The sequence below is a fragment of the Paramormyrops kingsleyae genome, chromosome 24, assembly GCF_048594095.1.
Source record: "Paramormyrops kingsleyae isolate MSU_618 chromosome 24, PKINGS_0.4, whole genome shotgun sequence".
In the NCBI taxonomy this organism is placed as follows: domain Eukaryota; kingdom Metazoa; phylum Chordata; class Actinopteri; order Osteoglossiformes; family Mormyridae; genus Paramormyrops; species Paramormyrops kingsleyae.
The window spans coordinates 8825809-8850207 of record NC_132820.1 but is presented as its reverse complement, the minus strand read 5'-3'; the positions used below and the strand labels follow the sequence as shown (position 1 = coordinate 8850207).

At 45.8% G+C, this 24399-nt stretch overlaps 2 protein-coding genes across 2 annotated transcripts; one reads left to right on the top strand and one right to left on the bottom strand.

Annotated features, from left to right (window-relative positions):
- Positions 1 to 1372: 1372 nt before the first annotated feature.
- Positions 1373 to 13084, bottom strand: cnih2 (cornichon family AMPA receptor auxiliary protein 2). The gene is made up of 6 exons (XM_072706758.1): positions 12902 to 13084; positions 8088 to 8156; positions 7454 to 7501; positions 6652 to 6764; positions 5416 to 5559; positions 1373 to 4139 (listed from the first exon to the last, which is right to left on the bottom strand). Exons 1-6 carry the CDS (start codon positions 12980 to 12982, stop codon positions 4112 to 4114), a joined length of 483 nt encoding a protein of 160 aa, XP_072562859.1. The 5' UTR covers positions 12983 to 13084; the 3' UTR covers positions 1373 to 4111.
- A 3254-nt stretch (positions 13085 to 16338) lies between these two features.
- Positions 16339 to 20930, top strand: wdr74 (WD repeat domain 74). The gene is made up of 10 exons (XM_023795099.2): positions 16339 to 16522; positions 17013 to 17119; positions 17351 to 17475; positions 17831 to 17894; positions 18172 to 18315; positions 18445 to 18546; positions 18937 to 19093; positions 19185 to 19327; positions 19731 to 19784; positions 20259 to 20930. The coding sequence occupies exons 1-10, from the start codon at positions 16462 to 16464 to the stop codon at positions 20442 to 20444; spliced, it is 1143 nt and encodes a 380-aa protein (XP_023650867.2). The 5' UTR covers positions 16339 to 16461; the 3' UTR covers positions 20445 to 20930.
- Positions 20931 to 24399: the final 3469 nt, after the last annotated feature.

Here is a 24399-nt window from a genome sequence, read left to right as displayed (position 1 = left end):
CTGACAGCAAGAATTCTTGGTCACAGCTGAAGGGTGACATCGTGCAGACACATGCAGCGTGAGCCCCGGGACTCGCGCCTTTCTACCGGATTTCATAGTCATAGAACACCTGACGGATTTCGCAGTCACTGATCACACCGAAGCCCTACCCAATAAACTTTATATTTTACAGGCTTTTGTACTTTGTATAAGATATATAACAAAAAAAAATCCATGCGCATTTTTAAAATGCAGATTAATGTTTCTGATAAATATGTTAAATATGTATTTAAAAGGTTACCAAGATTTGTTATGGGTACATTTATGGAGTTGCACTGTATAGCAAAATTTATAAGCTAATTGATATTGGTGGTAATGAAATGAATACTTAATAAGTATATTGCATTTTATCTGGATACAATGTAGGATATTGCGTATATGTAATGTATCATGACGAAGTAGTTGTATTTCACTGACGTCATCTCGAACGCTCTTCAGCGACCTCACGGCGCTGATAAACTCTCGGTTCAATGAGTCTCCTCTTTCCTGGTTATGTTTCCGCCACAAAAAAATGAAACATTAGCAATTGTAAGCGTGTTTCCATGGCAACCTTCCTTTTCGCAGATTCACAAGGTACATCGGGGAGAGTCCCGCTCCGCGTAAAGGAGTGATGTTCAGATAGTGGAGGAGGTGTGGCACTAGGCCGGGAAAGGGCTTTTACATATCGGTGTGTCCATGTGCAGTATCGTCTTTATGTTTATTCTCCATATCCAGAAGCGTTGATGCAGCTGTTTTCGTTAATTTATTTTTCCAGCAACTGTGCCAATTTGTCTAATTTAATTTCAGCGTCAATTAAAAGGTTTTGGCATAAATGTTGCGGATAGATTGGCATGCAAATCGAGCTTCCTTTAGACCTGAATTTGATTTTGAATTTTAGCAAAGGGTTGGGGGGGTTGGGGTTCGTCGGAAGAAACCTAACTCCATTTAGTTGCCATGGCGACCAGCAAGCATGAAAAGCTCTCCGTATCAGGGTGTCTGCACCTCTTCATTTCCATCAGCTGTTTCCTTCCTCTTTTTTTTCTCTCTCTCTCCCCCTCTCCACTGTCACAGTGCCCTGCTTGCCCGCAGCAGTTTTCATTCCCTGTGCCCCGTGTGACTCTATCGCTCCCCTGCCATTTTTACATGCCTTTCCCGCCCACTGGCTGCCTTGACTCCTCATGGATCTGCCTCCCTAATGGTCGTTTGTGTTCGCCCCCACACCGGACTTTCTCCAGCCCCTACAATGGCACTTACACGCTTATCTCTCCCTCTCACGCTCGAAGAGACCGAGCCAGCATATTGAATGCACAGGGAAAAAAAATGCACCACAATAAATAGTCTCATTGCTCTTTTATTATCCGGTCGTATCAGCTCACGGGCAGTATAGGTACTGCCGATCAGAGCCAGTCTTGTGACCGAAATCCTTCAGGGTCCGATCCCAGGATGCCCCATCAGCCTAGCGGTAAGTCGGGGGCTTGCATTTCTTCAGCAAAATATCCAGCAGTATAAATGAATACATGTATGTAAATCACTGTCTATAAAAGCATCTGCTAAACATCGAAATAAAGTTCAAATAAACGACTTCTACATATATAGTATTCTGTTTGGTGACAGTAATATCCTCTGTGTTCAAGTACAAACTAACATGTTGCCTGTCCTATACAGTGCTATTTTAGATATAAAACACCACTACAAATCATTACACTTATTTATTTGAAATATATATGCTTGTTTATCCATCTTTCGTTTATTTGTTTACCTTCACGTTTGGCCGCACGACGTAGAATGATTCAGGCATCTATTTGGCCCTCCACCAGTAGCAGTTGAAACCCGAGCGTAACCGGTCCGCTACGTCGGCACCCTCTCAGAATTCGGCGCCCTAGGTGGACGTCTATGTCGGCTAATGGGACTGGCACTGCCTTCACTGCTCTTCTGTTTTATGCTTCAACGATTGTCTTTTATTCCTGCCCTTGAAAGATGGGTCTCTGGTTTATAATAAATAAAATTTGATGGATGGATGGATATGTGAAATTAAAAAGCCTCAATTTGCAAAAAAATGAGAACTACAGCTAACAGAATGATCTACTGCTACTTTTGAACTGTTTTAGTTAAAAAGTGTTTCAGGTTTTTCAGTCCACCTGAGTTTCCCCAGAGCTAGTTACCCTATTTGCGGGGGGGGGGGTACCATAGTGTGCTGGTCTTACACAGACGTCCCACGAAACAGCCCAGTTTTTGTAACAACGAGACAGTTTAATGTCCGGATTCCCCGTCCTATGAGTACAATTCAAAATATGATCATCATCTGGAAAAAGACAACTAAGTTCATTGGTTATTCGCAAATGTGTAAATAGACTAACAAACAATAAGAAAACATAATTGTTAAAAATTCTGCATGTGTGCCTCTGGCAGCATCTCTCGCTTCAGGTAGGTGTCTAACGTCGTTTCCGGAAGGCCTGAGTCGGGGACCTTTAAGGTGACATCACCTTCCACCTCCGCATTCATGCCCCTCCTCAGACACCCACGTCTCCAGCCACGGAAGACTCTTGAAGTCAGCTGGGATGGGGGTGGGGCATCACCATCCACAATTGGCTGAATGCAACTGTGTCCCCCACTTTATCTCGCCCCCCCCCCTTCAAACATTGGTGGCAGATCCTGCATTGTGTATGTATGTGTGTGTTTGTGTGTGTGTGTGTGTGTTGGGGGTTAAGTTTGTGCGAGGAGGCTGACTCTACTTGTACCATGAGTGGTGCCGACTTTGAGACTAGAACAGAACCGGTCGCGGATTCACAGCTGGTCGGAGATGTTCGGTCCACTGTGCCAGGAGAACCCAGCCTCCTGGGCACAGTGATGTTCACAGTGCAGTGTAATTTGATGGCTCTGTTTACATTCATTACTACTGAAACCCTCAGCTCCTCCCACATGTGCTCATTGGTTAAGGTTTATACTCATCCCGGCCACTTTCAGGGCATCCAGCCAATCAAACGCCTCAACGCTGCTTGACGTCTCTTTCTTGAGTTTGCCCTGATGACTGCAGCAGAACGGTCATCATTCTCCTCTTCTTCACCTGGGGCGCCCAATAACCTCTGTAGGCCCCCAACATTGCTTCTCTCACCTGGGGCTTGACAGTGTTGAGGAGCCCTTAACAGTGAGCTGGGCCAGCCAGGCTTCTGAACACCGAACAGCCAAAATGTTAAGTAGCACTCAAGGTACAAGTATGAATCGGGCGACAGTATCCAAGCCCGTGAAGTTAACTCCATTTCTTCAATAACATGTACTGATGCCACATTCAAGAAAAAGCTATATCTGCTTAGGCTATTTCTCACTGGACGCCGTATTAAAATGTGCTTCACTGTGTGAAGGTTTTACATCTGCTAAATCCCAACAACATTCGCCTACGTTCTTGTCAAGCGCATTAGAGGGAGATCTCTAAACGGCAGTCCCGATTCTGCCATCTCCTACCGCTCCTTCCTTATTACCGCTGTTTGCTGCGGTTTGCAACATTGATTATTCTCCCAGCCAACCCGAAATCAACAGCTTCAACAAATCCAGGTGAAATTTCCGCTGAATATATCAAGAGCGAATATAGCTCTAGTCCTACTTCAGCAGACTGTGTACATCGGAGCTGGAGCGTATGCGAGGAATTAGTCCGCAAGGACGTTCGGGATGTTCCTGAAGTTTGTTTTTCCACATCCGCTCTCATTAGCAGCCGGCTGAAATCCGCAGGGAGAGGAGTACGAACGAGAACAGGATTTCGGATGTTTCTTAGCGGCCATGGGGCGCCTCCTGAGCCCACAATGGACTTCTCCTCACCTTGGGTCCAGTAGATGCCCCTGTCCCTCCTCCTTATCTTCACCCCCCCCCCCACCCGTTTTGCTTGTTGTCTCTCCTCCTCACCTTAAAACTCCTTTCCCCTTTATTTTCTGCAGAATGTTCCGGTGAGTCATCCCCTTTATCCACCATTTCTGGAGGGAGCGGAAGGGGGGGGGGGGCGGCGAGATGGTGTGGTGTTTGCGTAGTGGGAGAAAAGGAGAGAGAGAGAGTGACCTCCTTCCCTTTGACTTCCTCTCTTTCTCCTTCCCTTTTGGCATTCTGGCTAGAAGCTCACCAAAGCGTAGACCATACTGGGAAAGAGAGAGAGAGAGAGAGACAGGTGGAAAAACACCGTGATAATCACAGGGGACTCTCATATAGTTCTGTCGTTTACACTGTGACACCAGAAAATAGACGGTGTAATCGAGTGTAGACAACCCAGTCCAACACACAGTGAGAGACAACTAAATCTGCATCAGCCGTTTGCCAAGAGCGGATTAATGTATAAGCCATCCTAGGCTATAACGAAGACCCCCCCCCGGCAAACATTAGAGCCCCACCCCACCTCAGGAAAAACAGAGTACTGGGGGCAGCCAGATACGTCAATCCACCCCTGCACGTCGCAGAGAAACACAGCAGTACTTGTTGTCCATTAAATGCTGATTTTGTCACAGAAATTTTACAGGAGCTTTTAAATACCAGTTAAGATGAACCAAGGGGAAGAATACAAGTCATAGGAGTGACACTGGTTGATGGTACCGGCAGGGCCGTGCAGAGACGTTTAAAGGGGCGGGTGCTCAAAGTTAAAAAAGAGAGAACAGGCTGAGTAACAACAACTCACATTCATGACGAATCTAATATGGAATTATGTGGATATCCATATTAGATCGTTTTTAGTGAAATAAAAGCCCTCCAGAAAAGAAGGGAAAAGTCCTGTAACGTACTTTAAAACAAAACATGTTCCCTAAAACGGTGGACAGACCTACAGACCCCCTTGTAACACCCTTACCCAGTTAGCTAGCAGCTAATGACCACCACTACTTGTGCAGTTCATAAAAGGACAGGTAATGTTTGTCGCGCTGTTGCACAAACAGCACGCTCATTTATTTCAATTCATTTGTTGTTATAGACTATAGAGTGCGCTGTACACCCTAATTACTGTTTTGTTGCAGTCTGCACCTTCCAATTAATTTGCCTGCTTCTCCTCCAGCTCCGCACCACCCAGCCTGCAGAAAATGCCCGTGCACTTTGCGAGCTCGTACCCGGCTCGTAACGAGCGCGCTCTGCCCTCAAGGGCCAGCATTGGTTAATGGCAGTCATGTGACTGATGCAAGCCAGATCCTTTTATTTAGAAAAATTGAGATTAATAGTTACAAATTATTGTTGAGGGGCAAAGACAGTGCTCCATACGCACATACACATTAAAAACAACAACAACAAAATAACAACAACAACAACAAAAAAAAACCCAAGAAAAGGGCACTTGAGGCATCCTGGAGGAAAGGGGCGGGTGCTCAAGCACCCTCCGCCCCCCCCTCTGCACGTGCCTGGGTACCGGTGTGAGACAGACGGCAGGTTTCATCTCACCTGTACAGGTAATAGAAGAAGGAGATCAGATAAAATCCCAGTTTGCACCAAGACTCCTTCTGACAGTAGTTGAGGATGTCGGCATTCATGATGCTCACCGGGTCGTACATGACCTCCGAGCCGTCGGCCGGCCGATGGAAGTACCTAAGGTGGGAGGAAGGGGGCGCTATGAGCTAAAAATAAATATGTAGAGAAATGTGTCCCCCAGGATGTACAGCCCTGTGCAGCCTGGGGCAGCATCCAAGCATCCCTGTGAACTTGAGCAGGATAAGAGGTTGGATGGAAACCCTCAGCTCCCCCCCCCCCCACATGGGTCATTGGTAAAATGTCATACTATTCCCAAGCTCCTTCAGAATGTCCGGCCAATCGGTTCCCTCAAACCCACTTGACATCTCTTTCTCAAGTGCCATGATGACTGTTGGAAAAGAGTCACCATGCAGATCTCATGGATGGATGGATGGATGGATGGATGTTTATCCTAAGAAATACCCGGGCTTGTGATGATTTTCAGTGCAGTCTTGCCCCAATCAATCAATCTATATATATATATATATATATGGTATTATCACTATAACTGTGTGAATTAACAGGCGGTTGTGGGTTTCCTCAGCCTGCCAGCAGCAGATGCTCTGTGAATGGGGTCTTTCACAGACGTCCCGGGACACCACAGCCCACAGTGACACTGCCGTGATGCAACCTACTGTAATTGGGGTCGCTAATTTGAAAGCCAGTGTGATCCTCTGCATGGTGACTAGCTGCGTGTTGGCATGGCGATGGTTTCTCCTGGGTAAACCCTCCTGTAATTAGGTGGGAAGATTATTATTGATTAAAGTCAACATGTAACCACGGTGTGACCTCCTACCCCTGTACGAAGGCCAATAAGAAATCGTTGCTTGACCCCCTATTCTAATATTGAGGTCATTGTGGCATCGATGTTGTGAAAAAAATCATGTGACCTTTCCCCCTGATATTAATTGTAAGTCAATAAGAATGTATAAGCTAAGAATATATAAGGGTATAGATGTTAATGCTCAAGGTGCCCTCAAAGCTGAGCTGGGGCTCGTGTTTTATGATAAGAATGAAATCATTTCTCGGCACGTGCGGATATAGAGTCGGGAGGTGTAGCACTGCCTTAAGCCCCAGTTATAAGCTATTCAGGCATGTTGTGTATTTGCTGAGTCCCTGTGGGGGGGGGGTGGCTCGAGGGTGCCGACGTTGTTTGTTTCTGCTGAATACCTCCAGAGGTGGTAGAAGAGGAGGGGGATGTTCAGACCCAGAGTGACCCACTCTCCCGCGCACATGAACATCAGGCAGAACAGCCCATGGATGGAATACTCCGGAACCACCAGCTGGGGGGCGGGGGGGGGGGGGGGGGGGGGTGTTATACACACAGTGTTATATATACCCACATCCAGAAAACAAACACGGCCAAAGACTATCCGCAAACACACATGTACAAATAGAAACCGCAACCTCACACATACGAACACACAGATCCAGAAGCTGAGATGCCGTGTTCAGATCAGTAAACCTTGAAATTTCAGTACACACACACACACACACACACACACACACACAGATAAAATAAATACGTCTAAGCATCATGTACACTGAACCCGCGGAACATACTGATATCTGTCTTTCTTGTTGATTTCCTAACCTCCCCGCCCCCCTCCCTCCATGACCTGTTTTCCTCTCCCGCAGAGTGTCTCCCTCTTCCATTGCCAGCGCCTCCCTCGCCCCCATTCCTTTAGCTCTCGCTCACTCCGAAGTGGACTGACTTGGCCGCCGGTGCCGATTTATAGAGCAGAAGGCTTTCTCTAGAATGATGGCGGGATTCCGGAACCCGCGCGTGCGGACGGGCGTGAATCAATCCGCTGCAGTCCCCAAAGTAGACGCAGACGCAAGAAGTGCCTCTCAACCCGCCTTCTGACTCCCTCCCCAGTCCCGCACCCTTGACCTGCCCGCTGTTGGTTTGAATAAACATTTAGGGCCGCGAGGAACCCTTCGCTCACAGTCGAATGAGGGACATACTCACCCTGCGCAGAAGGTTACAGATCCTCTCAATGTTCAGTATCCTTTCCCTCTAAAGAGAAGGATGGGGTGGAAAAATCGAACTTAATTAGCTTCCAGCATCGTAATTTGACATGGAGTCTGATTGTTACCAGTCTGCATGCTTGTGTGTGTGTGTGTGTGTGTGTGTGTGTATGTGTGGATTTGATTCTTGGCTACCTCTGCGCAGCCAGATATCTGTAATGCAGTGCTTCCCAATCCAGCCCTCAAGGGATCCACATCCACATTTTTGCTCCCTCCCAGCTCCCTGTCAGACAGTCCACATTTTTGCTCCCTCCCAGCTCCCTGCCAGACAGTCCACATTTTTGCTCCCTCCCAGCTCCCTGTCAGACAGTCCACATTTTTGCTCCCTCCCAGCTCCCTGCCAGACAGTCCACATTTTTACTCCCTCCCAGCTCCCTGTCAGACAGTCCACATTTTTGCTCCCTCCCAGCTCCCTGCCAGACGGTCCACATTTTTGCTCCCTCCCAGCTCCCTACCGGGACCTCAAAGGGAGCAAACAGGTAGACTGTCTTCGGGTCCCTGAGGACTGGATTGGGAAACACTGCTGTAAAGTGCTACCCCCAAATTATGGAGTCATGGTTGGGACAGTCACTTACTGCTCTGGTGGGATTGCTCTGGTCTATGGGGTTCTTGAAGTCCGTGCAGAGCTCATCAAACGCAATGATCTGTAACGAGGAGAAGAAAAAGGAACCGATGTATAGAAGAAAATACGATCTTTTGGTTCCAGTTAGTTACATCTGATTATACTAAAATCAGCATGACAGAAACACTTGTATATCAGGCCAGTTTAGCAGAAATGGTTGCTATCTGGTAGAAACTAGACCCAGACCTTGTACAATGGACTAGACCAGGGCTTCTCAACTCACAGTCCTCAACGTCCACCGCTGGTTTTCCAGCCTTCCTTTACCTGTGAGCCGGTTGTGAAGCCTCTGGCCAATCAGAATCAGTAATTATTAAACAAACTGTCTGGGAGAACTGAAAACACGGCCTGGATTTGGAATCGAGGGCCAGATTCCAAGAACCCTGGACTAGCCCCAATGATGTTATTAGGATGGCAATGGAGTATTATTTTTCCAGCCAAGGGCGGGGGGGGGGTTCCCCTGGGTACATTTTGCAGATCGCGAGCGTTATTCATTAATCAGCTCGCAATTCAGTTGCCGACTCACCGCCATCCACTGATCGACAATTTGAGCGGCTCTCATTTACGAAATTAAACGCTTCATATTTCATTTATTATTAGGTGACGGGGGCGACTGGTGAATCCACATATTTACTGGGGAGGTGGGTGGTCACCCCCATGTCACCCTTTAGATTTGCCCCTGGACACCAGGGCTGTCAATATAGAAAGTATGCTTTCCGTACAGGTGTTCAGTGCTGAATTAACACCGCTGTTCAGGCCGCACTGGATCTGCGAGGAAACAAAGCGCAAAGCGATAGCCTCAGCGGACGGGAAAAGGCATCTTCACTAACGTTGGGCTTTCAGGGGCCGCTGTTCAGCTATCAGTCAGCAGGGATTATATCTGTGACAGAGAGAGACAGGGACCAGGGTTCCGCGTCATTTCCAGCAGATCTCGAATACGGCCGCGTGCCTTTTTGAACAGATTATGTGTAACGCCAAGCAGCCCATGTACTCTTTGGAGAAAAGGCTACCCAGACTGTCGTGTTGCTAAAGGCTCTCTCGATTTCAACCCCTGCTGGAAAGGAGGCAGGAAGTATGAATGCAAAGGGCAGTGCCATGACGTCCACATCCTCACCTCTCTCACAGTGCTGTGAGCTTTCTCTGACATTGAGCTGAACCTCAGTTACATCTACAGCTGTGTTCTTTCATGCCACACTCTTTATGTTCCATCCCCGTTCCTCCTTCCTTAGCACCTCTTCCATCCATCCGTCTCATCTGGCCTCCTGACTCTGGGTCTCCACCCTTGCACCTCCCCGCAGGGCCCCTTCTCCACCCGACCAGCCGCCCTCAAAGTTCACCTTCCGCATAGCTGAAGGCCAGCGGTTCGTCTCCCTCCCGTCTCCTTCTCCCCGGGTCGCCCCGTTGTTGTAAACAGATGCAGTTTCCATGGCGATCGCCGGAGGCCTTAAACGGGCGCCATGGTTACTACCGGGACCCCGCGAGCGATTTCATTGGAAGGAGCACGACAAAAGACCAGGGGGGGGGGGGGCGGGGTTCAGGTACAAAATTATAGGCTGATGAGAATCCTTAATGACATGGTTTATTACTGACAAGCACAGAAATATGGGCAGGGGGCCACATTCAGTCTGACTCAAAGCGCATTTCACACCCACATGCACTTTCGCTGACAATACTCAGTTGTTGCAAGCTTGTCTTTGTGAATGACCGAAATCGCTCACAATTGTCAATCAAAAACAATAGAAATGGCACCCCACAGTCCCTCCCTGAGACTGCCCAAGCACACCTAAAAACACAGACTAGACCTAGTAGTGCACGTTTCATCTATTTCAGGAACAATGTTCCTTAATTACAGGTCTTTCAATAATGTGAACAGCTGAAAAGCAAGTGAATATTCTCCTTGCATGCTCCTGCAAATAACAGCGACTATGGGGATCGTATATGACACTTTGACTTATGAGTTGTTACATCTGAGAATCTGTTTCCGTATCCTCAAGTCACCGGGATGACAAAGCGCTTTTATTCTTATCTCTGAGGTCAGTCTTCTCACTGTTTATCAAGATCTCCGTATCGAAAGCAGGCCTGACAGAGGAATTTGTTTTACTCGTTCTGCTGTCACCTGTATCTATATAAACCTGCCGGTATATTTGCTTTCAGTCACAATTTGGCAACCGCTATAGTGACGTTTAGATGAACTAATCCGGAGCAGAGATGGAGCAGTTTAACACGTGCGTGCGACACGTTACAGTCGCGGTGACGCATCAGCATGCAAGTTTTCTTCTCGCAACCCGTTAACCCCAGGTGAAATTGCAACAGCGTTTCTTTGTTTATAATTAATTACCAACTCTGCACACACCCTGAGAGCACAGATGTAAGACTGTAAAAAGTCCCCAACGGTCATTTTTCCTGCCTTCCACGCTGAACGGAATACTGATGACCCTAATATGCCGGAGGGAGCGTTGTGCAAATTCCATCCTGCCTGTTGGATATGGGCAGACCTGGATCCGTACGGCATTCTGCACGTTCTCCTCCAGCCGCCGCTCTGTCTCACAGCTACCCTTAAGCTTTACAAATTCCCAGCCAGATAACAGTAATGCAGCTAATTATTTTCGTTGGAATGGTATTAATCGTTACTAATTTATCCATACCCATTGGATGGTATATTGACCATTTGAAGAAGTTCCACTTAAATACTTCACACACAGGGTACAAAAGCACGGATCAGGGAAAAATCTGTTGCAAATCATCTATTGTTTGTGTTTGACTACTATGGAAATTCTAACAGTTTTGCTGTAAAAGGTTTATATATATATATATATGTGCGTATGTATGTATGTATATATAAATTAGCCCAAGGCAGAAAAGTGACAGACATACCAGTTATATAACATGGAAAATACATCCAGGAAAAGGGTATAAACCCCCTGTAATCTGGTTGCAGTTCAGCCTGTCGGTTTATACAAACATCCCAGTGTGCTGTAATTATTTACACTGATTGTTACTGTAAACTATGACTTTTTGACTGATATTTTATTAATCCCCATGGGGAGAAGATTCTCTCCGTGTACCTTGGCAGGGTAGGGGGCTGGGGGTTAAGGGCCTTGCTTAAGGACCCACAGACGTGACTATTGTGCTGAATCCGGGCTCAGACCAGCGACTTTCCGATCACAGGTGCGGAGGTTTAGCCCGCTGAGCCATGCTCTGCCCCCATTTGTGTTATATTCCTATATTATTTATAGTAATTAGTTACAGTGATCATCACAGTGAAGTGTGATTCATTGCAGTGATTAGTTACAGTGATTGTCACCATGAAGTATGATTATTTAAAGTGATTAGTTACAGTGATCATCACAGTGAAGTGTGATTCATTACAGTGATTAGTTACAGTGATTGTCACCATGAAGTATGATTATTTAAAGTGATTAGTTACAGTGATCATCACAGTGAAGTGTGATTCATTACAGTGATTAGTTGTGGTGATTGTCGCCGTGAAGTATGCTCGTTTACAGTGATGAATGACTATGATCGTCATGGTGAGGAATGAAAAGTTGCAGTGATCATCACAGTGTGATTAGCGCTCTAGCTGGGAGCTGCAAAACTAATGACCTTCATTCCCATCCAGGTACCTACTAATGGCAATCTCTCATGCTGATGATTGTCCAGCCTCACACACACACACACACACACACACAGACACACACATGCACGAAGGGTGTCCCCATTTTGCATCTACACACAATCACCATCCATGTTTAATTCAGGATGACCGGCCAGCAACGGCCACTCGTCTTTCCATTCCTGCCCGCTCCTTATGCAATTAGATTTTTTTCTACGCCTCATTTACTCTCAGCTCACGCTTATCGTGATTCTCATCACATCAACTCACGGCAGCTTAGAGATCTGTCAGTCTCGACGCCGACGTTTACCCAGACTTTAACCCTGACCGCGCTGCTCACTAGCGAAACCTCTGTCACTGGCCCTCAGGATGTATCCTGGAAACGGTCGTCGCCGTTGGAGACGGCAGAACCTCCAATAGGTCCGTGGGGTAACTGAGATGCAGGCATGTGGATTCTGGTCTGGACCAAAGGCAAGGCGTGTTAGTGATGGACATGGGATTTAGTCATTACTACTGTTACCTGACGCAAAAGATTCATTAGAGCAGACGTAAAACCAGGGCATGTCCCCCCTGAGAAAATATTACCTTGCCCCCCCGCTAGGGTTTTTACTTCCATCCTGAAGAAATATGGCCCCTATAATGTCGAAGGATAATCAAGGGGGTGTATAATGTTCCCCAAGCATATAAATGTTATTTTTTCATATTCAGGGGGCCTCTATAAAGTGGTGCCTCCCTGAATCTGCTGGGTATCGATACCCCCCCTCCAACACTCCTGTACATAATCGCACAGTAATGACCGGTACACATACGCATGGCACTAAGAGCTGATTCGTTAACCTAATATTTTCTGTGTTCTATTCTTTCATTTTTCTTGTCATGCTTTATGAGTCTGTTCCTCGCCACTGCTATGTGTGTCTAAACACTTTTGTTTCTGCATGGGCACCCAGTCTGTGGGTATAATTACGGTGCGTGTGATGTGTGTATTAGCGTGTGTGTATATATGTGTGTGCGTGTGTGTGTGGTTACAAATCCGTGCCGGTGTGATCAGACCGCCTTGTCTGTGTTGCGCCGGCATCTGTACACATCGCGGCAGGATGGCACCGGCGGGGCTCCTCGCCAGGCCCTCGCCCCCCCCCTCCCCGGCCACCCCCTCTCACCTGCCAGATGACGAAGAAGATGAGCGCGGCACAGAGCACCAGTGTCAGCATGTAGCAGAAGGCCGCGAAGGTGAATGCCATGGCCGCCCCCGCCAGCCTTGCAGCCTGGAGGGTCGAGAAGGAGGGGGGGGAACCCCCCTAACCCTTCTCTCCGCGCCGCTGTCTCTCTTCTCCCCCCTGTGGAGGTTCTCCCCTCCTCCCCCACCCCCTTTGTTCTCCCCTTCCCTCTTCAGTCTGACCGCGTCTTCTCTACCGGTTTGGGGGGCAGGTATCCCGTTCCTTCGGTGCCCGGTGGAGCTGCCGCCGCCCCCCCCTCCCCCCCTCCTCTGGTCCCCTCTTGCTCTCCTCCTTCTCCCGCTACGCCTCCCTGCGTCTCTGGCCTCCCTGTGCGTGATTCTGAGAGTGCGGCTCGCAGTTCCTTAAGGACCGAGGATGTCGACCAACATCGGGAATTTTTTTTTCTTGGCTGCCTTCTTAAGGTTCCTCTCTTTCACTTTTCACTGATCACTCTCTCGTCTCGTCATCCCGCCTCCTGTGAGCTGTGCCCAAAACACACATATTGCCGCTAATTAACAAACAAAAACACATAAATAACACATATCCCTGTGAAAGAGCAACAATGTTGCACATGTGTCATTTACAAAGAATGACTCTGTGTTTCTTAAACGAGCATCTACTGTGACCAACAAAAGTAATTACTACAATCTTTTGTTTTACATCAAAAACAGGAATGAGCTTATGTTTAATAACAAAAACAACAAACGTGTCTGTAAAAACTACAGTACAGTATTATTTATTTTCGACATACATTCCTTTTAATCTTTTTGAGGATTACATTTCGAATCACTCATCTATCAAAGTAACAGTAACATTCTAACAGCAGCCAGGTAATAAAGCAACAGAATGATTTCTTGTGACAAGAAAGCATTGTGAATAAAAGATATTTACAAGGGCGAGAAGAATGTGATAGTATTTACAATAGGCTGTTTATTACTTAATCAATACATCAGAAAACAAAGTCAATGCCTTGAAAAACCAACTCCTCTCTGTTCTGATGATGAAAAAAAATGAATTATGATTCAATGAACATGATTTCATATCCACAGCGATGATGTCTGGAGAATAGTAAGAATGGTGAAAATGTCTTCATTACTGACTATTGTTTGGTGCACGGAGAATGACGGCAACAGCCGTGGTGACGATTATGATGATGATGATGATGATGAGCGTAGATGTGCAGGAATACGGCCGTGAAGATACCTGTCTCTTCTGGCAGGAGGATTCCTCACCGTCTGTCCCAGCAGGAAACCCTTTTCTCGTGGTGTCTCTGTCAATTTGGGTCCTCACCATCCCAGAAATATTTGTTGTATCTCTCTCCCTCCCTCCCTCCCTCTCTCTCTCTCTCTCTCTCTCTCTCTCTCTCTCGCTCTCTGTCTGCTTGTCAGCTGCTTTCAGCAGATTTCTCCATAGTTTCTCTGGGAAATACAGCATGTGTGGTGTAAGGAGAAGAAGGAGAGAGGAAGCGGAGCCTCTTTTCTTCGTAAACGACGCTCGCCGCACCTTTGGAGGTCCACGGTTAATTTATCATCTCATCTCCCAACCGCTCCTCTTTTTTTTCTCCCTTTCTCTAAGAAAACAGAATCTTATCCTTCCCCGTCTCTGTCACCATCACTTCATCCTTGCCCGAATTCTCAAATTCTCGCAGGTTATGATAATGTCTGATACACCGTGAGCCAGCCTCCCCCCCCTCCTAAGCTCCCCTTTCTTATGTCTGTCTGCTGAGTTCCTTGTTCCCCAGAGAAGTAAGTGGGGGTGGGGGGGCAGGGGGCACAGCTAACCTTTTTTTCTATTAGCTTTCCTCGTTTATCTCTATCTGTCATCACATCCATCACATCTCATACTCCCTCTCTCCCACCTCCTCCTCCCCACTTGTGCCCCTTGCTCACAAGGAGGTGATTAGGTCATGCTCTATGTAGATCTGTTTCTTTCTCTGCCTCACAGGCTGAAATCCTCTCTGTCTATCTTTTTCATCTCAATCTTTTACCCCCCCATCCCCCCGCTTAAACCTTTTGTACCCCCCTCCCAACAATTAATTAATCAGAGTCCCTGTTCTAAACAGTTTTAATCTTCGCCTTGCTCATTGTACGCACGTACATCTTCGTATTTGATATCTTTTTTCCCTTTCACCCTCTTCTTCCTTAAATGGCGCTGCTTCCCCTACGTGTGCTTATTTTTTCCTCTCCCATTAATTTTCCTTTTTCCCCTGTGGATTTCTCTGATTCTCCCCTAATGATAAAACCATTAAATATTAATAGCATCCAAAAAAAAAAAAAAAAAAAACCCACAGCAAGACAGACAATGATTAAATTAAAATCAAGAACAAAAGCAGGTATGTTGATATCAGTTAAAATTGTTTAATTGATATAAGTTTAAATTGTTAAACTATTGTTAAATAATACTTTGAGTGTCTGGTGTGCTTATGGAACTCAAGAACGCGATGTTGATTGCAGACTCATGAATTATTATCAAAAACAATATTGCCTCAAGGGTCAAGGGTTTTTGTATTATCCTGTGCACGTAGCACAATGGGATTCAGCTCCCTGCAAACCACAGTACCAAATAAATACAAGACAACAGAGTTCTGTTTATATATTACAGCCATGGATTTTGTGTTGATGGCTATACAGTGGCCACACACACACATAAACACATCATACACACATGTGTATATATGTATATGTATATATTTGGAACTTTATCACACCATATAAATATATATAACATTTCTAATTTATGTTTGCTTGAAATCTACATCATATAATAAAATGCACACATTCAGGGAAAATGAATTCAAAGGAATGAGGACAGGGATTTTTAATTTTTAAAATGTTAATGCCCTATCAAATTTTATTACATTTCCTGCCTTGACTGGGGACTCAACTGCATAAATACTTTAGTGAGGATGTCAATAATTATTCTGGCTCTATATGTGACCCCGTATATTCCAAATTTATGCTTCTGTATCGAATTTGTAAGGGTAGTAATGTGGCCTATAATGGTTGCTTAAGTTTAAGTGTCGGAAAATACAGGCTGATTTTTCGGTTTACGTATATTGTCCAAATGGCGACATCTGGTGTCGGTTTGAGGCTCAGTGTATTATTTTAAATTTAAAGCTTAATTTTTAATTACCAAAACACAGAGATAGAAATTTTACTACTAAGATGGATGCAGGAGCAAATACACTGTGAAAATGAAAAAACGCAGGAAGAAAAAATATATTTCAAATATTGAAATAATTCTGCCTAATTAAAAAACTAATTGAATAATCAGTCGACAGTATTTTAAAAAACGGTTTAAACAGTTAAATCTTTGGAATATAACGCCGATATCTTAATTTGATCTTATTTTTAAAAACCTCATAAGTACGTTTTAGTTGCCCCGGAACTAAAGTTAACGAATTATGCTTCCTATACGGACGATTTTGCAGTCGTACAGTAGCGTGTACTGTAGTGATATTTATCTACTTTCTAAAGAAAACTGAGGTAGGCCTGTATTTTATCATGGCAGAGAAAAGTCGCGTGTGTTCAGTATGGGTTGGCTCGGAAACAGGAATTTTAAAAGGTAAGTTCATGTTACTTATATAGGGTTGTTTGCTAAAATGAAGACTGTTGATAACTTGCTGAATAACACGTGGGTTTCAGGATTCAGCTGGGTAGAGGTGTGTATTGTACAAATACATTGTATTATATACTCTTACATTTTACCCGCATTTTTGTGTCTGTCTTGCGTTCACAATTACGCCAACATCGATAAGATTAAAATAGATTATTTCAATGTTAAAATGGGTAGTTTAGCCATCACAAGTTGAAATTGTGGATACAAGGCATCCCAACAAATGAAAGGTACCCAACCCGAGCTGGTTCAGTGAAATATCCAAGTGGCTGAAGGGAACGTTTATAACCAAAGATCATCACAATCTTTGTCTGCGTCGTATGGCACCAAATCAGTTGCGCTTTGACGACAGTTGTCAGCTAAAGTACCACTGTATAGAAATGTTAGCGCCGATGATACGTTTTAACGCGTGTGACTTCCCCCCCCCCCTCTTATTTAGGAGTTAGCCTTGCAAAAAAGCAGGCATTTAACTTCTGTGAAATGAACTGCCTGAGCCGGGACCAGGAGGTGTGCGTCCTCTGCTGGGGTGATGCTCAGGAAACTGAGGTTTGTGAACATCGTAGACTCGTGTCCGGCATAGAAATGATGCTTTTATTCAGGGTTCTCCAGCTTTTAAGTACTGAAGGTGTTTGGGCTTGTGTGGTAATCGTTGTCTCGGTATGCATGCATGTTGCGTTGAAATGATTGTAGTACCGTCAGTTCCTTGGAGGCTGGATGAACTGTATAAGGTTTGGCTGCTGGACTGATACATTTTTGTGTTTCTTGACTCTGATGCAGGTGCTGGTGGGCTGCTCGAACGGAGAACTTAAGACATTCAGCACAGAGAAAGGGCTCTTCACGGAAACCCGGCAGTGCGGTCAGAGCGATGAGGGAAAATTTACCGGGCTCGCTGTGGCAGACAGGTATCATGCAGTCCTCTGTCTTCCAATGGCGCTCACTGCAGTTCTAAAGAACTTGGTTGCGTGACGCTCGCTCCTAACAGGAGAGGATTATGATAATAACACAGAAGAGGTTGTACATTTGTCCCCTGTACAAAGTTCACAGTCACACCAGTGCTAATGTGACCTGTCCTCCATGCTGTTTGCAGGAAAGGCAGCTGAGTTGCATAAATAATTTACAGAATATGTTTAACTTCCAAGTGTCTGTAGTAATGGTTGTGAAAAAATAATATTTAAATGGCTAAAAGTATGTGAAGGGTTGTTAAACTTTCTGTACTGTCAGTCCCCGTGATGTCTTCTTTTTAACTGTTGTTTATAGTGCTTTGGTCACTTCTGTGGAGTCTGGACTTGTGAAGGTCTGGAAGGATGGTGCCACAAAGCCAGTAAGTCCGATTCTGTGAAGGAGCCGCTTAGCTGTAACCATGGCAACCTTTGATAAATGCAGACCTTTCGGAAAAACAGATATTAAATGCCGGGTGCTTTGTGCAGTAGGTTAATAGAATTTAATCTATAATTCAAAGGTTATTTTATATCAAATCCTTTTTAAATTTAATAAAACATTATGAAATTTTGTTTTTTCATCTCTAGATAAATTTGTGATGTAGGTGTGTGCCTCACCTCAAACCCCCCCCCCCCCTCTTCCCCCTCCCAACTGGGCAGGTTGAGATTAATGCAGGGCGCAGTGTGTGTCGGATGCGTCAGAATGCACTACAGCGCCACCATGTGGCCACAGGAGGGAAAGAGAACGGACTCAAAGTCTGGGACTTGGAGAGACCAGATGTTCCAGTTTTCACGGCCAAAAATGTGAGCTGGAACTGCTGTTGATTGATCGGCAATTAACTTTTAGTTTATTTTTAGTATATTTGTTTTGAGCATTCTATCATCATTGTGGTGTACAGTCTGTCAAATATTTACTGTATCTGTGGCGTGTAGGTGAGGAACGACTGGCTTGACCTTCGAGTGCCGGAGTGGGTGAGAGATCTGGCGTTTATCCCCGACTCGGAGAAGATCGTCACCTGCACGGGACACCACCAGGTTGGTGTGTGTGGCTGTCTCTGCCTATCGCTGACATCAGCCGTACCTATTCACTCTCGCTACGAATATTGCCCTAGTTGCTGGTACATTAAGGGGCAATATCAGGGATGGCGGTAAAGGTTTTGGGCCCCATGAAAGCGTATGATATCAGACCCCCAACCCAGACCAATCAGATTATGTTCCAAATTTTTTTTTATCACAGCAATCACTCAGTGGCCCTTGGAATCGTCCTAGCGTGACTCCACTTTATGGGGCCCCTGGACGACATAACTAACTAACTGTCAGGAACAAGTATCACATTGTACTTGTACCAAATAAAAAAACGCTTTGGAATTCTTACATCCTTGATGATGTTTCCGGGCCTGACTGTCCGTCCCCGTGTGCCGCCAGGTGCGTGTGTACGACCCAGCGTCCCCGCAGCGCCGACCCGTGCTGGAGGCCCAGTTTGGCGAGTACCCGCTCACCGCCCTCGCCCTGCCGGCCGGCTCCCCCTGTGTGGTCGTGGGCAACACGCAGGGGCAGCTGGCCTTGATAGACCTGCGTAAGGGTGAGTCGGGAGCCCCCCTGCGGCACCCCCGACGTGCGAGTGTAAAGAAGGTGACGCGTGAAGTAACCTCACCTCACTCCGTTTGCTGCAGGTCTGGTCAGAGGCTGCTTGAAGGGCCTGGCCGGGGGGGTCCGGGAGCTGCAGTGTCACCCCTCCCTCCCGCTGGTGGCTTCCTGCGGACTGGATCGCTTCCTGCGCATTCACAGCCTGGATGACCACTCTCTGCAGCACAAGGTGAGCACACATGCACACACACACACGCACACGCATGCACACACATGCAGAGTCCATGCATTCATATCTTTATGGGGACTCTCCATTTATTTTTCTGGGCGTAACGCTAATCCCAGCAATGGCACCCTTAACCCCTACCCAGCCCTAACCTTAACCATGAGTAACCAAGCAAAATTCAAGACTTCTGGCATTTTTGATCACATCCACAGATTTTTGTAAAATGAAAATGTCCCCACAAGGTAAAAAGTTACAGGTTTTTATCACGTTGAGGGGAAATCTGGTCTCCATAAGGTAATAATTACAAAAACGCACACACACAGTGAATTAAGTCAAAAAGTGACTATCACTTAATTCAGGGGAGATTTTACTAAACTCTTGCTTTCCCGCTTTCCTGTTGTCTCAGGTGTATCTGAAGTCGCGGCTGAACTGCGTGCTTCTGTCGAGCAAAGATCTAGAGGTGAGGAGTGAAATCTCATGGGGTGTTTCTGTGGGTTGGGGGGTCTGGTTGGGCAGAGTTGGGGGGAGTGGGGTGTTTCTGTGGGTTGGGGGGTCTGGTTGGGCAGAGTTGGGGGGGGGGGTGTTTTCTCAAAATGAGCATTTTTCACTTGGCTGATGTCCAGTTTTGCGAGCCCTTCAGACGGACCACCTAGAACAGGGGTGGCCAATCTTATCCAGAAAAGGCCGCTGCGTATGTGGGCTTTCGCTGTGATTCGCTAATTAGGTCACGGATTAGAGCACTGATTGGCTGAAGAGTCCTCACACCTGGGACTGAGCAGCTGACCTAAATGTTACCCCAAAAACCTTTTGGTTATTCCACTCTGACCATTGGTGGATAAGATTGGTGACCCCTGGCCTAGAGGGTGGTTCAGTTGTCATACGCGGGGGACCCACGGCGCCGGTCTGACTCCCGTCTCACGGCTCTGATCCGCAGGCGTGTCCAGAAGCCGCGCCGGCAGAACAGGAGGTGGCGGAGGAGGAGGGGGAGGACGTGGAAGGTGAAGACGCGGTGTGGGACGCCATGGAGACGGTGACGGAGAGGAGAAAATCCCGAAAAGCGGACGGAGGCGACGAGGGAGCGGAGGAGAAGAGCACGAAGAAACGGAAAGTGAGGAAGTGATGAGGAGGAAGAAGTGGGCGTGGCCGTGTATGCCCCGCCCACAGGAACTGAGACACCCGGGACGGCCGACGCCAACCGCTATGCCCTCAGCCCCCGAGTTTAGCGGCATGGGACATATACCCTCCTGGCGTGAACCTGCGGCATTTTTACAGGCTTATATAGTTTCATCTCTGAGGTGGAAAAAAAATGCAGTATGTTCGATAATAATTGTTAATATTTTATGATGAATTCTCTCTCAGATAGTTCCTTTAAAGAAAGCATTTAGATATACCCGTATTGTGTCTTTTTAAAGGCAGTTTGGTTGGACACAGTAGTGATGTAGGCTGTCGGTTGGTGTGTTGAAGGGATGGTGGTCACTTTTTGGAGTGGGGGGGGGGGAGGTGACTTTACCAGCTCTCTGTTATTGAATAAATGTAATTGTGTGAATCTGGATGCCCGAAGTCGCCACCCCCCTTCTTAAAACCATTAAACCATTGTTAATTGATATTGTGGGTATCAGAAGCATCACCAAGCATCAGATCGCTGAGCCCCCCCCCCCATAATGTAAAAACATGAACAGTGCTATTCTGAGCAGAACTCTCTTTGGACTTGGGTAGAGAAGAACTCAGAGGTGGATAGTTACGGTCTTCTAGAAAGTACAAATCCAGACCAAGATTTTGTTTCAGCCAACTAGTGCAGTCTAAAGAGTCTCAGTCACTGAATACTCCACTGATTGGCTGAAACAAAATCTTGGTCTGGATTTGTACTTTCTGGATCCGAACTATCCACCCCTGGAAGTAGCATGTGTTGCCTTGATTTGGGTCAGTAACACAAAACTTTTAATGTTGCTTAAGGCCCAATCCCAATTCTACCCCTTACCCCTACACTTACCCCTACCCCTCCGTTTGGCGCGTTCACGTGTAGGGGTAGGGGTGTCTCAATTCTCTTTTGATTGGAGGGGTAGGGGTAAGGGGAAGGGCTAGATAGCCCTCCAAACGAAGATTTTTCGGGACCTCACTTCAAACGAAGGGCTAAGAGAAATTTACAACATGGCTGCCCACTCGAGCAAGCAGACCCATAAATGTTAAGTAATTTTTGCCATTAATAAGGATTTTTATAACATTTTTTCATTACATGTATATTACCATCAATCTTGTGTTTGTGTTTACGGTGATGTTCTGTAAAGAAACGTTTGAAAAAAATCGCTAAAGTTTGCTTGCGGATAGCACTGATTGCACAATATTAGGAAATATATTTTTAAGTCATATAACGTTACCCGGTAACTGACTGCATGTTGTAACGCGTTGTTTTGTTTTGCTTACGGCCATATGTGTACATGTACATGAACGGTGCTTACACTATTCGTACTTATTGCAACATGACAACATTTTTGTAAATTATATTCTGTATAGGGACAACTGAGGAAACCCGAAGGCTCATACGTTTTCAAGGTGAAAACGAACATCTGTTTTTAAAGTCCAAATACGGCGCAAAAAAACTTTGGGAGTGAGTAATCTTTACATGCTACGATGCTGACGGCGACATCTTGGAATTTGTGATAAACATCGGCGCATGTCCTCTGACGTAACGTTAGGAGGTAGTGACAATGGATGATGACGTATAACAGTGTAGTAGTGGTGTCCCATTTCTTAGGGGAAATTTTTTAACCCTACCCCTTTCCACTTCATTTCAAGGGGCAAGGGGAAGGGGTGAGGGGTAGGCAAAGGGGTAGAAAATAGAATTGGGATTGGGCCTAAGTCAATGATATGCCAGAGGAATGAGAGAATAGATTAGGACATTGGGGAATTCTGTATAAGCTGTCGATTTGTGTTACTGATAAAAGTTATTATGAATGCTGACATATGTAAATGTTATGAACTAAAAACCGAAATACCATGGAACGCAAAGGTGTAGAAAAAGTACAGTGGAGCCCTGGAATCTGCAAGTGATACATTTCAAGAGCGACCGCAGCGAACTGAAACCACGAATAACATCAAACCATCTGTGGACCACATATAAAATGTGATTTTCTTGTACTTATGTATAACAATTGATAAATTACGCACAGTAAGACATTAACTACAGTAATAATGAAGTATATCGTACTTTATTATACAGTAATGTAATGAAAGGGATTCTGACGTTTTAGCCTAATCCTCAAGAGATGATAGCGCAATGAAAAAATACTATCCTTTATGCTTTTTAAACCACTCAAAGGACAAAGGGACAATGAACAGAATACTTTTACATATTTTAATTATTTTTTTTTTTTGAACATGGGGGAGGACGTGGGTAGGTGAAATGTTCCCCCTTCCCAGTGGAGGAAGTTGTCATTTCTGTTTTAACGAGCGCAGTGGGGTCAAAGGTCACTCCGTGCGATTGCAGGAGCCTGAATGAACGAGGTTAAAACGCATTAACTCGCACGTTTCACTGCCGCGCAGTGTTGTCCCCCTTGCCTGAAATCACGCAGATCGCAGTGCAGTGCAGTGCAGTGCAGTGTCACACAAGCCCTGTGGCCGACTCAGATTCAGCTCCTGAATTCCTCGAGTCACCAAAACCGATTGGCAGGAATCCCGAAATACATTCAATAGATTGGATTACATCATATATGCATTCATCACAGCAGTATCTGTCGAAGCCTGCGTAGTGCCGTAGACACTCTTCATCGTCGGCGCCCCCTGTCTGAGACAAAGTGAAATTGGCTTGCTAATTTGGCGACCCCTCAGAAGATGCCACATTAGGTAGCCTGATAGGTTGACTGGCACTGCATCAGAATGAACAAATCAGTGGCCAACTTTGAAATTAGCAATAACTAGTCATAATCCACAAAAGAATGAAATGTTTCTGTGAGGTTTGAACTGTAATCCATTACAGTTTTCAAGATTCAAGATTCAAATAACTTTATTAATCCCAAAGGGAAATTGCTTTGTCTTGGTTATACCAAGTATAAAGTATAAAGTATATTCCGCTGAAGTATAAAGTTGTAAATCCAGACACGTGATTTTCATGTTCTTGTGGTCTCCTTCTTTCATCAGTTAATTTACCTCATCGTAAAACTCGTCCTAAGTCCAGAGTCCCCCTCACTCCCCATCGGAACCACCAGGAAATTACCCTGTTAAGGACAAACCTTTGCTTATACCTATAATTAAGTATGAGCGTTGTCAGACTTCAACGCACAGTGTTGTATTGACAGTTGATAAGCATAGGATCTAAAGTCCAAGAATTAATCAAATTCAGAGTGTAACCGTGTGGTTAGCCCCAATATGAGGGGGTCGAGCTGAAAATGAGGGACGGGGGGGCAAATCTGGGGACTCACTGGTGGTTATTTGATTATGTCTCAGAGAGTGTCCATGCTTCCTTCTATTCGTAAGCCAGTGTCGACGGTCTGCTGACAAACCAGTGATTCACAACTTCACAAACAGCTTCTAAATGGCTAACCCAACGGCACACGGACTTTGGTATGTGATGACCTGGTCACCTGATAAGTTTTCTGATGCTTTAAAAAAAAAAATGCTTCTAAAGATGGCCGTGTTTCTTCACGGTAGGCAGATACAGGTTCAGGTTTTTCTGGACTGGGGGGGGGCTTCCCATTCAGCTGGTGAATTTAGTCAAACAATTACAATATGATGGACAAAAGTCCACCTTAATCCCCCCAGCTCCGCCTGCCTGCTACGCGATGTAGCTTTGCAACGAATTTGTCTTAACGATTCCGATAAACCGCAGCACTGATGTGAAACACTAGTCATTCTCACGCACAATCTTCAGCCCTACGGATACAAACCACCGTTTTATAGGCGCCATAAAGTAGGAAAAAAGCAAACACTGCGAACTGCGGTCGAAGGTCGAAGACGGGCCACCCGAAAGCCGGGCAAAATTTTACCATCCCGAACTGAACGAACCTGAGGTGAGACACTTTCATTAATGGCCACCAATACGCTGTGATTGTTGTCTGTATTCAGGGATCTACTTTTTTTTA